The 14172-nt window shown below is 37.2% G+C and overlaps 1 protein-coding gene across 5 annotated transcripts in view; it reads right to left on the bottom strand.

Annotated features, from left to right (window-relative positions):
- Positions 1-537: 537 nt before the first annotated feature.
- The window catches only part of LNPK (lunapark, ER junction formation factor), a 69361-nt gene continuing 55726 nt past the window's right edge, over positions 538-14172 (bottom strand). For 4 of the 5 annotated variants that reach the window (XM_087919903.1, XM_087919905.1, XM_087919902.1 and 1 more), the window contains 3 exons: positions 13338-13408; positions 5969-6139; positions 538-1506 (listed from right to left, as the gene is read on the bottom strand). In XM_087919903.1, coding sequence (XP_087776029.1) covers positions 1292-1506; positions 5969-6139; positions 13338-13408 — 457 coding nt within the window. In that variant the 3' untranslated portion in view covers positions 538-1291. Of the gene's footprint in view, positions 1507-5968; positions 6140-11378; positions 11599-13124; positions 13172-13337; positions 13409-14172 lie in introns of those variants that run through there. The other variant, XM_087919904.1, reaches the window with a different exon arrangement.

Genomic DNA, 14172 nt, shown 5'->3' with positions numbered 1-14172 from the left:
CTGCCTGGTTAATCTTTGAAATCTGGAGGTGACCTAAGACTGTACCAGTAAGGTCTCCTCCCAGGCACCAACCCCAAAGGTTTACTGAAGAGCTAAGGGAGATGAAGTGACTGAAAAGGCCCCCAGTTGTTAATAGAGGAAAGCCAAAAATAGATATGGCTAAATTGCTGGTAAGAGATGTACGGCGGTGAAAAAAGAATTCAGAGCAGTAGTGATGCAGCAATTCTTCTTAGCATTTACACATTATCGACAGATTACTTCCTGTAGACTCTGTTCTGTATTCATTCTGATTTGGATAATATTTGGGCATAATCTATGGTGCAAACAACATAATATTATGATATAATCTGGAATTCTTTAGACCTTGAGGAATCTAAGTAAATAATTACTCGATAATAGCATTACAAGAATGTGGAATAGCTGCTCTATTAGCATTTTTATATACTAGTTGTACATTCAAGAATAAATGTGTAATAAAATGATTAAATTAAGAGACCCAATTTAAATCAATTATGAAAATATGCTTGGAACAAGCCCTTAATGCTATATAGTCTTTATTTGCTCTTAACAAAATACACAAAATTCACTTATCATCATTATTGTACAAGTATAAATAATGCTCAGTATTCAAGTACAATCAAGTGCTGAAATTCCTACACTTCATGTAAACACAAACTAGGCTTTCTATTTCACATGCTATCTTCAGCTCATCTGCTGTGCCCAGAGCCTCCCAACAGGAGGCATCATATTTTAGTCTGCTCTCTTTAACTGCATTCTTTCAAGGAAAAATATGAAGAGTGGCCAAGTTTTAAGTTTCAATGACACAAATGTACTGCTTTTGGTACAGTAATTATCCAGCACCCTTTCTCCTGTAAACATCTGGATATTTAAATTGATTTAGTTCAGCTTAATAGATAAATATTTTCAGGAAAAAAAGTCCTTAATTTATTAAAGCAAAACTTACACATCTTTTTAGTCATTTACAGCACTCTTTGCTCAAAGACCAAATAATACTATAGTTCACTTTATGGAAAATACCCATTTAAGCTTGTTTACATTTCTTTGTAAGTACGCAAAAAGAAAAAAAAATACAAATCAGTATTTGAGTTAGACTTCAACTAACTAGCCCAGACCAAAATGCTTTAATTCACCCACTCGCCTCTCAAATGTATCATTGCATTACAATCTGCAGAGTTTTTAACATTCATTGGAGTGGCAGTCTAAGCTCAGAATCAGTCCTTGAAAAAGTAACATCTAAAACAAAAATACACATAGTTAAACAATGAGGCACTTATTCTCCCTCAGAAGTTTCTTCTCTTTGGTCACCTGGAGGAGGGAGGGAGGTGGAAAGCGTTGTTTCCATTGTTTCTGTTTCCATTGTTTCTGTTTCCTTTGCCGGTTGCTCTCCCTGCGCAGATTCAACCATGTCATCACCTTGTTTGACTGTTAAAGCCTGGTTATTTTCCTGGTCTGTCTCTGTCAATGGGGGAGCTTCCTCTGAAGGTCCTATGAGACACACATTTTAATTATACAAATTGTATTTATTTATATATTCATTGCAAATGCCTCTCTATGCCACTTTAATCATCCAACTCCAAGCAGTTTACAGCATAATGTGCAATACCTATAATACACTACAAGTCCTGCTGTACAGCCATTCATTCAGCAATCATTCAAAGCTATAGCAGTACTGAAAAAAATGGCACTTACCCTGGTCCCCAAAGCTGCACCCACTGCAGAGCCCTCCCCCCCGGTCACATGATCAAAATTTGGGCACTTGGCAGTCCTCCCACATTTATAACCAGAACACTATCTCCCCCGCCCATCTCTGCCCTTTCAGTAGCTCTGGTACTCCTTGATGATGGTGGTGGTGGTGCTGGGTCTGAGGTAAAGGCCCAAGATTTTCTGCCATCACTGCCTTAAGGCCTCTACTTCTGCCCTAGCACCACATGCATAGAGGCATGCTCTGCAGGCCTTGCCACACCCAGCTGACCTTCCCAGTCTTCCTACTGCTGCTAACAAGCATGGCCAGCCTGGTCCCATGCATGGTAATTGCTGGCTGGCCAGGCCTTCTTCTCAAGGCTGTTTACATTTAAGGACACTAAATGTAATGACAACAATAAAAGAAAAGCAGCTGCTAAGCTGGCTGGCGTACACTACTGCTGCTTTTAGCTGCCTATGGAGTATTTGTATTCTCTTTAGAGTCCTCCAGCCTTGCCTAATATAGGAGAAAGGTATTCTGCAGAACTAATCCTTTTGTGAAGCTCCACCGTCTTCCTGAGTAGAGCTGGATAAATTATGCTGATTAAACAACAAAGGGCAGTATCAGCAAACTGAGGTTCCGGTGTATGGAAATTCTCCCGCAATCGTTAATATTCTTTGGTAGGTGCTGTTCCCTGTACTGAACATACACAGGCCACATTCTTTCACAGGCTAGTAATTATAGTCACTGAAGAATTAGCAAAGGAACTCAGAAAATGGGAAGGTTTATTAGTTTGATGGGCAAAATAATGGCTGCAGTAGATGAGGAGAGCACAGACCCATCCTAGGCCAACTGACGTGTTGGAGAAGTTTATCACTAATGGAGGAAGGGCAATAACCCCTTTCACTGTTGCTTCCCAAGAACCAGCATTATCAAGGCATGTATGTTGCCTCTGATTCAACAGCCCTCAACAGCAGTAGCTGGTCACCGTCTGTCCACATACCCATTTCTACAACTGGCAGTGAATTCCTGCTTAATAATATGCCTGTGCGGAAAAGTATTCCCTTTGATCATTTAATGCTTGTCATTACTATAGGTAAACTTGAATTATAATACTGTAAAGCACATTCTATACATGCCACGCAGGATTTTACATACAGAATACAGAACCTCTAGTAGGCCTTCTCTTACTCTATTCCATTCCAAGCTAAAACTCTAAACCAGGAGTCCCCAATCCCTGGTCTGTGGACTGACACCAATCTACAGCATACCAGAAACTGGGCCGTGCAAACAAGCAAAGCCCCATCCACGGGATGCAGGCAGCACATGAAACCACACCACCTCCGATCCATGGAAAAATCTTTCTCCACGGAACCAGTCCCTGGTGCCCAAAAGATTGGGGGCCGTTGCTCTAAACTATAGTATCTTATGAAGGATTTTTCTGTTTGGTCTTTCTTGCACTTCTTCTAATTCTAAAATACCTTTTTTTGTTTGTAAAGGTGCTGTGACCAGAACTGTACACAATACTCTAATTGTGGTCTACAGATTTGGGCAAGGACATTAAGCCAGTACAATTCTCTCTGTAATGACACCCAGTGTGCAATTTGCCTTCTTTATAGCAGCTGCAATTTACAGCAGTTTAAAGCATTTTCGTTGAGCTGCCCTCCAAAATACCACCCTTTCTTGGTTAGTGACTGCCAACTCCCACCTCAATAACATATATTTCTTGTATCAATATGTAGTATTTTATATGCACTTATATTAAATCACCTTTGCCATTTTGGAAAAAAAAAAGGAAATTTCTTTTGGAGCTCTTCACAATCCCTACTGATTTTACCTTCCACCCTGAACGCTTCAAATCATCACCACACAGCCACTTTTCAGGCTCCAAACTCCAGATAATTTATACAAATACATTACCTACACAACCCCACACTGCTCAACTTGCCACAATTGTCTATTTATTTCTGCACTGTTTCCTATTTGTAATCCAACTGCCAATCCATGAGAACACTGGTTTGCTCAAGAGTCTTTAGTGAGGGATTTGCTAAAAGCACCGAAATACAGAGTAACTTCAAAAGAAGTTGTGTCTACCTACTTGTTGACTCCCCAAAAAAAAAGTGTAGAAGGTTCGTAAGATCTATGTTTGCAGAAGCCATGTTAATTGCTTTTCAGCAAGGCTCATCTCATTCATTGCTTCTCTGCAATAATGCTGTAATACTTTCAACTGTTTTGCCTGAGATAAATGTTAAGGTAATTGCCCTCCGATTTCTCTTAACAATTTTTTTTTAAATGGGATCACATTGGCATCTTTCAGTATACTTTTTTTCACAGAATATTTTAGGTACAAAAGAATAGTAAGAATGTTCTAGATAAGTGACTTAACATAAAAAGATGTTTGTGTATGCAGTGACGTGAACATGAACAGAAGAACCCAAAGAGCTTGGAAAAGTCACCAAACAAAACTATGTGGACTGTTATCAGCCATTACAGTTACGGTAAATACCAACTTTATATTTCAGAAGCAGTCTATGGCTGCTTTCATAGTTATCACGTTAACCCGGGATTTGTTTTAATGATGGCTCCCCCAGGAAGCCAAAGACAATCTTGAAGAATAATCACTGGACTGTTTTGCCAATTCCTGGTTGCTTTCTCCTTCATCTTTTCAACTGACTCCCTACTCTGGGAAGAGCACAAAAACAAATAAGGGTTACTTCTGAGTAGAGATATTGCGAGTCGGTATTCATAAACAAGGATTTGCAAATCATAGTTTCAAAGCATGTTTTTTTGCCCTGAAATCACTGTGTTCTTTGGATTAAGCTTCCTTATCAGACTAGGCTTAAAAAAAATCAAACATGCATACTATAGCTTAGTATTATGGCCAAACTAAACCTGCTGCTGAACATGACTCACTGAAAAAATTAACTGCAAAAAAGGAGTGTTTCCTTTATGCCTTGCTCATGTGTCAGATGCTCCTTCAATTTCATCTAAAAGGGCTCTTCCTACATCCTTGTAAATTATCCTACAGATTAGAAAAATTGCTTGTTTGTACCATATGCAAAAATGGCATTGTAAAAGTTTACAAAAATATTTTTGGTCATCACTTCTTGCCATCATCACCAATTATGTTTTCCAGAATATTCTGAAGAGACTCTTCTGCCTAAAGCCTCACAAAAGTGTTCTACATATTACTTCTCTTCATCTCAGGGTGTGCTCTTCAAAGAAGAAATCAACACCCTAAATTATATTTTTGCGATGCTTCTTTTTCTTCTTAGCCAAATGCAAGATGCCTACCACATTTCAAATTTATAAAACTTCTGTAAAGGTACTTCGGTAAATTAAATTTGACAACTTCTCTCTGAATTCCCAATTTTTAAGGAAGTCTGTTTTACTAATTTTCTATCCTTTGGGGAAACATGAAAACTAACATTTCAACCAAAATTATTGTAGGACAGATTTGAGATGATAATATGAACAGTCATAAAACAAATTAAGTAAAATATGGATTATTTCGTAAAACATGAATGAATAAAAGTATAGTCAAATGATTGATTAACAATGATATTAATGTATTTAATATTTGATTGAAAATATGAGAATATATACAATGTAATTGTAATTGAAGATTACGAAATGGAAGCACAAAACAATTTGTAAACTAACCGACACAATGTATGTATATATATATATATATGGAAGATGGCTTGATGTTTTTATGTTTTATTTGTCTATGTTTGTCTTAAAAACCAATAAATTCTTTTAAAAAAACTAAATTCAACTTTTTATTTAAAATAAAAGCTGGACTTTCAATTCATCTCAACCAGATGACATGCCCAAAACTATGAGATGTAACTACATTATGACCCAAATCCTTAATTGGTGAATATAATTCTTAATATTGATAACTAATTAATAGAAGAACCCAAGATTTTTTTTATTTATACATACATACATACACACACACAAATTTAAGGATAAAATAACAGATAGCAAAGAGAAACTACTTCTGAAAAATTTGAAAAGGCTTGGGATGTTCCCATAGCTGCACTTTGCCTCCCAATATCACCCCCCTCCACCAAGAATTCTAAATTGTAAGGAATAAAGAAGACTACATACAGTATATTATCATACGTATATGATCCAAGATTGCATTCTTAAAGAAATCAATATATAAGATTTCTCTGCAAATCCCTTAAATCATTTGACCAAACTATGTTGATTCTATTTTCATTGAAAAATTTACATCTTATCTTCCTATCTACATACCTTCTTCCGTTTCAGGCTGTTGCAAGTTTTCCTCCTCCAGCTGCATAGCTTCCGTCCTACTCTCCATTACAGCAGCTGGCTTCTTTTCAATATCGAAATCTGGAAGCCGTGGAGCTTGTGGTCTGGTTTTTCTTGCAGGATTCAGGAAAAAACAGTAGGCGCACCGAAAGGCTGCACAAAAGATTACATAGGCATATCCAATGAGCTCACTGAACATCAGAGCTCTTGTTTACACTTGTTATAATTTATTTTTATTCTTTGATGTTACTCTTGAAAACATCAGTTTTGGTTAGTGCACTAGTTAAAGCCCTTCCTGGAGCATCATGCCCCCATCAGTCACCCATGGCCTCATTTACCTTTCCAACTGATGACTGCAATGCACTTTGCTACTTTTGAAGACTACCCAGAAAGTGCAGAATGCAGCACCTACTGGCAATGTCTACTGACAATGAGCATCGCCGATACCACATAGGAATGATTTTGCAAGCACTGCATTAGTTATCATTCAGCTTCCAAGTACAATTCAGAGTGCCGGCTTTAGCATATAAAGTCTTTTTAGCATGAGAACTGGGTATCTGCAGCTCCTCCCATTTCAGGTAAATCAACTTGTCATGTCTTGTTCAACCTGATAACTAATGCTGAAAATGCTTTGCCCAAGTGAGATTAGTAGAAGCAGAGGAAGGACAGAGCTCAGTGCTTTTCTGGGCATGCTCCAACATTACAATTGCACCCAAACATTTAGACAGTCCTGGTCAAATGGTATATTTCCATGAACCCCTAAGAGTAAGTAAACATCTACACTGTACAAAATTAAACACATCTTTCTGTAAGATTGAATACATATTTACAACTTATGTGCTATTATTTACAAGTTCAACGTAAGAAAAGGGTGATTGTGGCAGATATGGTAGGAGTAGCACTATGGACACCTCTCCAGTCAGTACTTTGTCATACCTTGTTGACAGTTATCACAGCTTTCAAATGTTTCTTGTAAGAAACATTTATTCTAAATGCTTATTCTTGCTTTTGGAATTTTCTCCGATTCTGCCTTGCAGAAGTTTTCTAGCTCAGAAATAGTCTTAGGTCTCCTTGCTTTGAGATATTCGTCCAGATTCAAACCCTTTGGTACTGTGAAGGTGAGTTCAGTATCTTTAATTTTGGTAAGCATTTCATTGTTGATTTAGAGATATGTTTTAGATTACTATCTCACTGAAATTTTTTTTCATTTTGAATTTATTCACTAATTCTGATATATTATATTAGTTTCTATGATATGTTGATATTTAGTTCAATTTATACTTCCTTCCATCTGCATAAGTGCTCTGTGCAATATACACACTCCAGAACATAATAAGAGCCACACTGAGTTCTATTCCATTCCTTCTAATGTTTCATCTTTTGTTTTCAAATGTATCTTGTGTGGTTCAGAAAATTTCTGTTTCATCAGTCTGAAGACCTGTGGACTGTGGACCTGTGGACAGTAATTTAGGCATCAGCTACATTTTTCAAGAGGACATCTGCAATGATTTGGAGATTATGTTCTCATCCATTTTCAAGCAATTGAATCTACTTTTTTGATCTTCCCAAATTTGCCTTGACTTCAGCAGTTCCATGTAACTTTATTTTCTTAGCAGTGCTGCTCACAAGTGACATTTCTAGTTAGTTTTGTTTAAATAGCCATGTCCTCAAACTTCTTAAGAATTAATTTTTTTCATTTTCAAATCTTCAGACAACTGCTCAAAAGAACTAATCATTAGGCAAAATTAACAATCCAAATTTGGATAGATTACAAGGGTCAAGTATTTGTTCCTTTATGAAAGTTCACCTAGCCAACTGTATGCCTAACAAGTCAATTATCTTTTAATTATGCAGCATAATTCATTAAGACTGAATCCATTGCAAGGACATTGAAACTTTTACAATTAATATATTTACTGTTTTCTTATTTTGAACATGTAAACAATTGCAAATAGGTAGTACTGTATGCATTCAACTTTACAGAAGTTGTTGTGTTTAACATCATACCACAGTCAACTTCTATTCTTATTAGGATTTGATGTAACATACAGTTTGTGGGAGGGTGCCTCTATTTTTGTATGCAACTGCCTGGAACAGCTAACATTCAGCAATCTTAGTAGCACACTCACTAACATGATTTTGGGGGACAGGTAAAACAGAACATTCCTGCAGAGCTTTGAATCTAGGACCCCCAGAAAAAGAAGCTACTGAGCAGTGGGTTTTGCTAAGGGTGAATGTTTTTATAGTTCTATATGCTATTTCTTAAATAAACTTTTAGAAACAGTTGTGAGCAGTACAGAAATTGAAGAAGCAAGCAGATAAATAAATAAAATGAAGGACTTTTTGCCTAATCTTAGAAAATCAATGATTTCCTATTATCACTTGTTTCATGTCTATTTTCAGTGTTGAAATCCTGAAGCCATAATATGAAAAATCAACAAAATCTCTTTGTAGCTTCCTGTGATGACCTGGGGCACGGCACAAAGGCAACACAGTCAGATAAGCAATAAGAGTCCCTTTATTATCTCCAACTTTGCCACCAATACCCAGGTTACCTTCTGGCTGGAGAAAAACTCTCCCAGAAGCAGCTTTTGACTGCAGAAAATTAAATCCAAAACATGAGTAATACAAACTGTAACTTAAAGTCCAAACAAGCCAAATTGAAGTAATTAGTTTGGCAGGGCAGGAGCAGGAATTTCAGACTTGAAGACATGGCAAAACTCACATGGTTGAAAAGATGCCAGGAACACAGACAGATAAGCCACAACACAGCATAAAGTCACGTTTGCTCCCAGCAGCCTGCCGCACACAGCCTGCCTTTCTTATCAACTGTCTTCCCAGCTGTAGCTAATGAAGGGGATCAGGGCCCTTTCCTCCCCCATAAGCCACGCAACCCACGTTGCTCTCTTCTCCATTCCTCCCTGCATGCCCTAGGATGAAGAGGGGGTGGGCCTGGTTCTTCCTCTGAACTCCCTCTCCCTTGTTCTATCTCTCCCCTGGCTCTGCCCAGCTGGACTTTGCCCTTCCCCAGCCTCGTCCACAGCCAACAGAGCCACACTCCCACTCCCTGTCAACTGTCCGGCTGCCTCCTTGGATTCAGACTCTGACAGGAGCATGACACTTCCAGCCATGAAATTGGCTGTTGCATATTCTTAAAAAATCTTTTACTTCTGAAACTCTCTTTACGTGTGGATTTTTTCCCCACGTTATATTCCCCTTCTCAACCAAGCACTCTCCAGTTGCACTAGTCTTTAGTTTCTGAATAGTTCGTCCACAATAATTCTGGAATTCAGAAAAGTGGAGTTTCCAAAACAGTCTGGAAAGGATTATAAGACACTAGACCAGGGGTGTCACACTCAAGGCCCATGGGCTGGATGTGGCTTGCGAGGTACTTAAATCTGGCCCATGGCATGAGCACCCCCCATGCCTCATTTTGGCTGGCAGGGTGCTGCAGGGGGCGTCTATCCCATCTCCCACCCACCCCCACCCCCGCTGACTTACAAAGTACAATGATGATCCGGCCCTTGAAGAAATCCAGTTTGATACCCCTGCTCTAGACAATAGTTCACCTATTGGATCTCCTTTCAAAGATATTTCCTTACCTAAGCAGAGAAACGAAGTGATCACAGGTGAGCAAAAAAGCAATGAGAATGGAGAGGGAGCAACTTCCAGCTTTCTGCCAGCTTCCTCATTGACCAGGAACCAAGCTCACCCGGTAACCGTCGATAGTCTCCAAACACCCCTACTTGCAAGCAGGCATATGAGCAACTCCCTCATCCTTCCCTCGCCACCTACCACCATTTAAATATTACAAATTTCAGTTTCAATTTCAAAGCAGCCAATCATCACTCACTCTATCAGGCTTTGCTACCAGCCAACTGGGTGTATCAGTAGGAGCAGGAGAAACTTTTGACTTCCTGCTAGCTTTCCCATTGACTTTGCTTGTGGGAAGCTAGCAGTGAACATTAGAAATCACTCTTCTTTGGCTCAACTTAAAAACTGCCTGCCACTTTACTGGGTGGAGGGGAACAAAGGGAGCCAGGGGACCATGAGGAAAACTGCACTCCCACTCCCCACCCCAGTCCCTAACGTCCCTGCTCTCCATGGAAGAAGAGGGCTCAGCTGTAAATTGCTGGGACTCTCCAGCTAGCCCTACCTCACCACCAGGCATTCGAGTCACACCATCATCCTTCTCTCACCACCCACTGCTATTAAGAGATTTCAGACTTCCTCCTCAGTTCCAAAAGAGCCAATTTGCCTGTCAGATCTTGCCACCATCCAACTGTGTGCAGGGACCAGAGGGAGATAGGAAAGGTGGATAGACATACAGTCCTCCCATTTTACCTTGCACCATGCAGCCCTCATTTTCTAGGATGTGTAGGCAGAAGCTAAGGTGGCACTGAAGCGGCCACAACTTTCCCAAGTTTCTTTTCCATAGGAGTTGTGGGGTTCCAGAATTCTGTAAGTTAGCTCATCTGAGTTATCTTGGTTCAATAATTGTTGCCTGATACTTTCTAATTTTGCCCAACTGAAGGGATGGATTCCATGAATGAACAAAAGGGCAAAGGAATCTTAAAGCAGCTTTTTATCTCCATTCTGAAGTTGGGGCCACATTTACCTACTATTTTAACCAGTTTGCCTCTGCTAAGCTATTTGTATAGAAAATTGAGCACAGCCGTATGTCTGGAGGCCACTGCTTTAATAAGCTATCTATCTACTGAAATATTGACTTAGTAAAGATTCTTTTATCAGTATTCTCTGCTAGTCATTGGCTGCAGTCCCAACAGAGGGAAGAAATAGGTAAGCAGTTAGAATTTAACTGATCTTTATCTTTAAATTTAAAAGTTATGTATCTCTTCTCTTTAAAGCTCCGCAAATAGAGGGAAAGAGTTAAAATAGGAGTGATAATAAGCCGATGGAGCCATCTTGATGACAGAGGCATAGTGATGAAGAGGATAATTGCTTGATTAGAGGCCTAGTGCTTTTTGTCCCAAGAAATAGCTGCTACTTCATTCAGAAAACCCTATTCTGTTTCTCGCTTACCTCCCAAATGTATACCTATTACGGTTGCCTGTATTTTGAGTTTCAGGGGGGAAAGATGCAATCTACCTAATAGGGGTTTTCCCCACAGCTTGAAAACTTTAAGACTTAAACAGTAAACGCTACTTTGTAGGACAAGTACACCGATCAATCTTTGTATTTTAACTTTGGATTGGATGTGGTAGAAAGGGAATTATGTGATCTATTGAGATAGTATCAGACAATAAAGACATGACTAAAAGATCATTATATGAAGTTATTTTAAGATGATTTAAATTATTAAGTCAACGTTCTACATCAACTGACATCTACTGCTATATTTATATTGCTTACATAAAAGCTCAGTTAACAAAGGATTTGAGATTTTTAATGGTTTGAAATGTGGTCTTCTGAAGAAGAAACTAATCTGTTTTGTCTTCTTGAGAGCAAATTCAGATCTTCAAGACAAAAGATAATGTATTCACATTCTTTAGTTTTATAGGGAGTTTCAATTCAAATCTGAGTGTTTGTCGGAGATTTATACTAGGCATGTGGGAATCATCTATAACAGATTTTTCTTCAAGTAGTCCGTTCTGCAAAAATTCAAAACATAAATGGAATCTGCAAGTATCCATCTAAAAATATTTTCAAGCTAAAAATTATGCTCAAAAATTACATTTTTGGGAAAACCAAAATAGAACGTATGCAATATTTACATGAAATGAAAATATCTATTTTAGTGGATAAGAACATTTCAAAATGTATTGCCCAGATGAAAGATAGATGAGAATGTTTGTGCATGTTGTGTGTGTATAATATATACAAAATTAATATGAAAATAATATAAAGACATCTTTATGTGAACAATATCTATCTTGTTTCAATTAGATATTTTAAAGAGATTAATAACATACTGGTTATTTTTACTTTAATAAGATGCTGATTTATTTTATGGAAGATTCAATACCTAGCATCTCTTTGTTGAGATTATATATATAAAATAATGATGATAGTATATCATGATGTTACACAATAACACTAGGATTATTTACTAACTTCTGTTTTGTATATTTTTCTAGAGTAGAGCACCTTTTGATAGTTGTACATAGCTGTATATAGTTTATATATAATGCTACAAATTATAATCAGAAATATAGTATTATTTGTAATCTTTTTGAAACTTAACAACTTTTAAAAGTGAAAAAGATACATTATTTTTTAGAACACAGATTACAGATATCAACCTGCTTTTAGGAGAAATTATCAATTAAATCTTACAAGTAGTAGTATTTGATAAATTCTATCAATCATAATAAACTTCATTTTTAAAAACGTGAGGAAAAACTGAAATTGAAATGGATTCAACACGAAGTTAATTCACAAAAAAAACCCTATGCATACGGATTCTGAACATTTATAAAATATTTTCGTTTCCAAGTATTGCTGTTAATATTTCATGAATTAAAGAGGGGTTTTAGATAAAGTTGAGAAAATACTATATTACATATTTTTACCCCAAACCAAAGAGTTATAGCAAGAAGGCAAATGTCAGCCTATAAAATTTAATATGTCATTTATATGCAGACTATAACTGGTACAAACTAATGAGCCTACATCAATGTAGCTGAAAAAGAAATCTGTTGCAAAAGTCAATATTTGGGATACACATGCACAGAGAAAGAGGATGTATTTAAACAAAATATTCTAGAACCTTGATAGCGCAGGAACATTATAAATGCATTGGTTATTGTCTTGAACTTGTTCATAAACTAAGAGCAAATGAGAGGGTATATCCACATGAAAGACAAAAGACCTGTATCTGCATTACTTGCATGCTTATTTGTGTTTGCTGATAAGAAGCAAAACTAACACCTCTGTTCACCGAAGGCTGTGCTTATCTTAAAGTATTAGCATAAAATTAAAGTATAACCCTGGACTCTGCCCCTGCTTCATTTTTAGTGTTTTCCACCAATTTTGTTGTTTGTTTAAATTCTGGCAAAATAAGGGCCTAAAACTTTAAAACATTTCAGGGAATTATTTATACAATTATTTATACAATTATTTAATAGTCTTTAAAGAGTACAAACAAAAACTTCATTTCTGCAGCCAGCTTTTATACCTGCACATCCCAGGAAATTGCCTCCTCCTTCCAGGTAGATTTGACTCCTACTCCCCAGAGTGGTAAATATTTATTGCATGGTAAATAATTAATTTTGTTTAAGCTTTGCAAAAAATAACAATTTCAAGAACTTTTAGATCACAGAATGAAGTTTTTAATCTAAGTGCTACTTGGTTAGAAGTGAAACAGCGGACTAAATAGATTTGTTCTTACCAATATATTCAAACTCTTCCTTCAAAGCCATCCCATTATGTGAGAAACACTGCTGGCATATCAGGGCGTATCTAAAGAAAGGATCAGAGACAAAATTATCAGTTTAAAGATTCAAGTAGTCTCACATCAGACAGCATTAAAATTCAGAAATATGCTTATCCCCATGTGTCCTCTAACTTGCACCTGATCTCTGGACTCCACCCCACAATGTCCACATATTTAGTATAAAATCTGAAGGAACCTCAAGTGCCCATTCCCTCCTCATCATTCCCTGCCTTTAATTCATGTGTGCAGATTACAAAATAGGGTGCTATATAGATATTCTGATGTTTTTATAGATATACAATAATTGCATATTCCAGACAGCATCTAAATATTTTTAGTCTAGGATCTGCAATTTGATTTTTAAGTATCATTATTTTGAACTCTCACACTCATGCTGCGATGCTAATTTTTGAAAAGGCTTATATTAAGCAATAGTTGACACATGACATATCTCATCAGTTATATATTATTACAATTTGTGGCTATTCTTCTCAGATTAAAAAAATTGGAGTGAAACTGTTTACATATATTATTAGAAAGATACACAATGGTGGCAATCAAATTAAAGTTAATTGAACTCAGTACCATTGAATTCTGACTAGGTATACAGATAGGTGTCACTTAACTACAACTAGAATTGGAACTTCCATCACTAAACGGTGCAGTCATAAAGCACAATGTTATGTAACTGCACTGCTTTGCGATGTTAATTCCAGTTGCCATCATTATGCAAATCACTTAGCCATTAAGCAAGAACATCACGTGGTTGCCATGTGAGACCTCCTTACAG

Source organism: Pseudonaja textilis, chromosome 1 (assembly GCF_049901715.1).
Source record: "Pseudonaja textilis isolate UNSWEBS1 chromosome 1, rPseTex1.2, whole genome shotgun sequence".
NCBI classification, from domain to species: domain Eukaryota; kingdom Metazoa; phylum Chordata; class Lepidosauria; order Squamata; family Elapidae; genus Pseudonaja; species Pseudonaja textilis.
The sequence above is the reverse complement of the archived record's forward strand: the minus strand, read 5'-3'. Positions and strand labels throughout refer to the sequence as shown.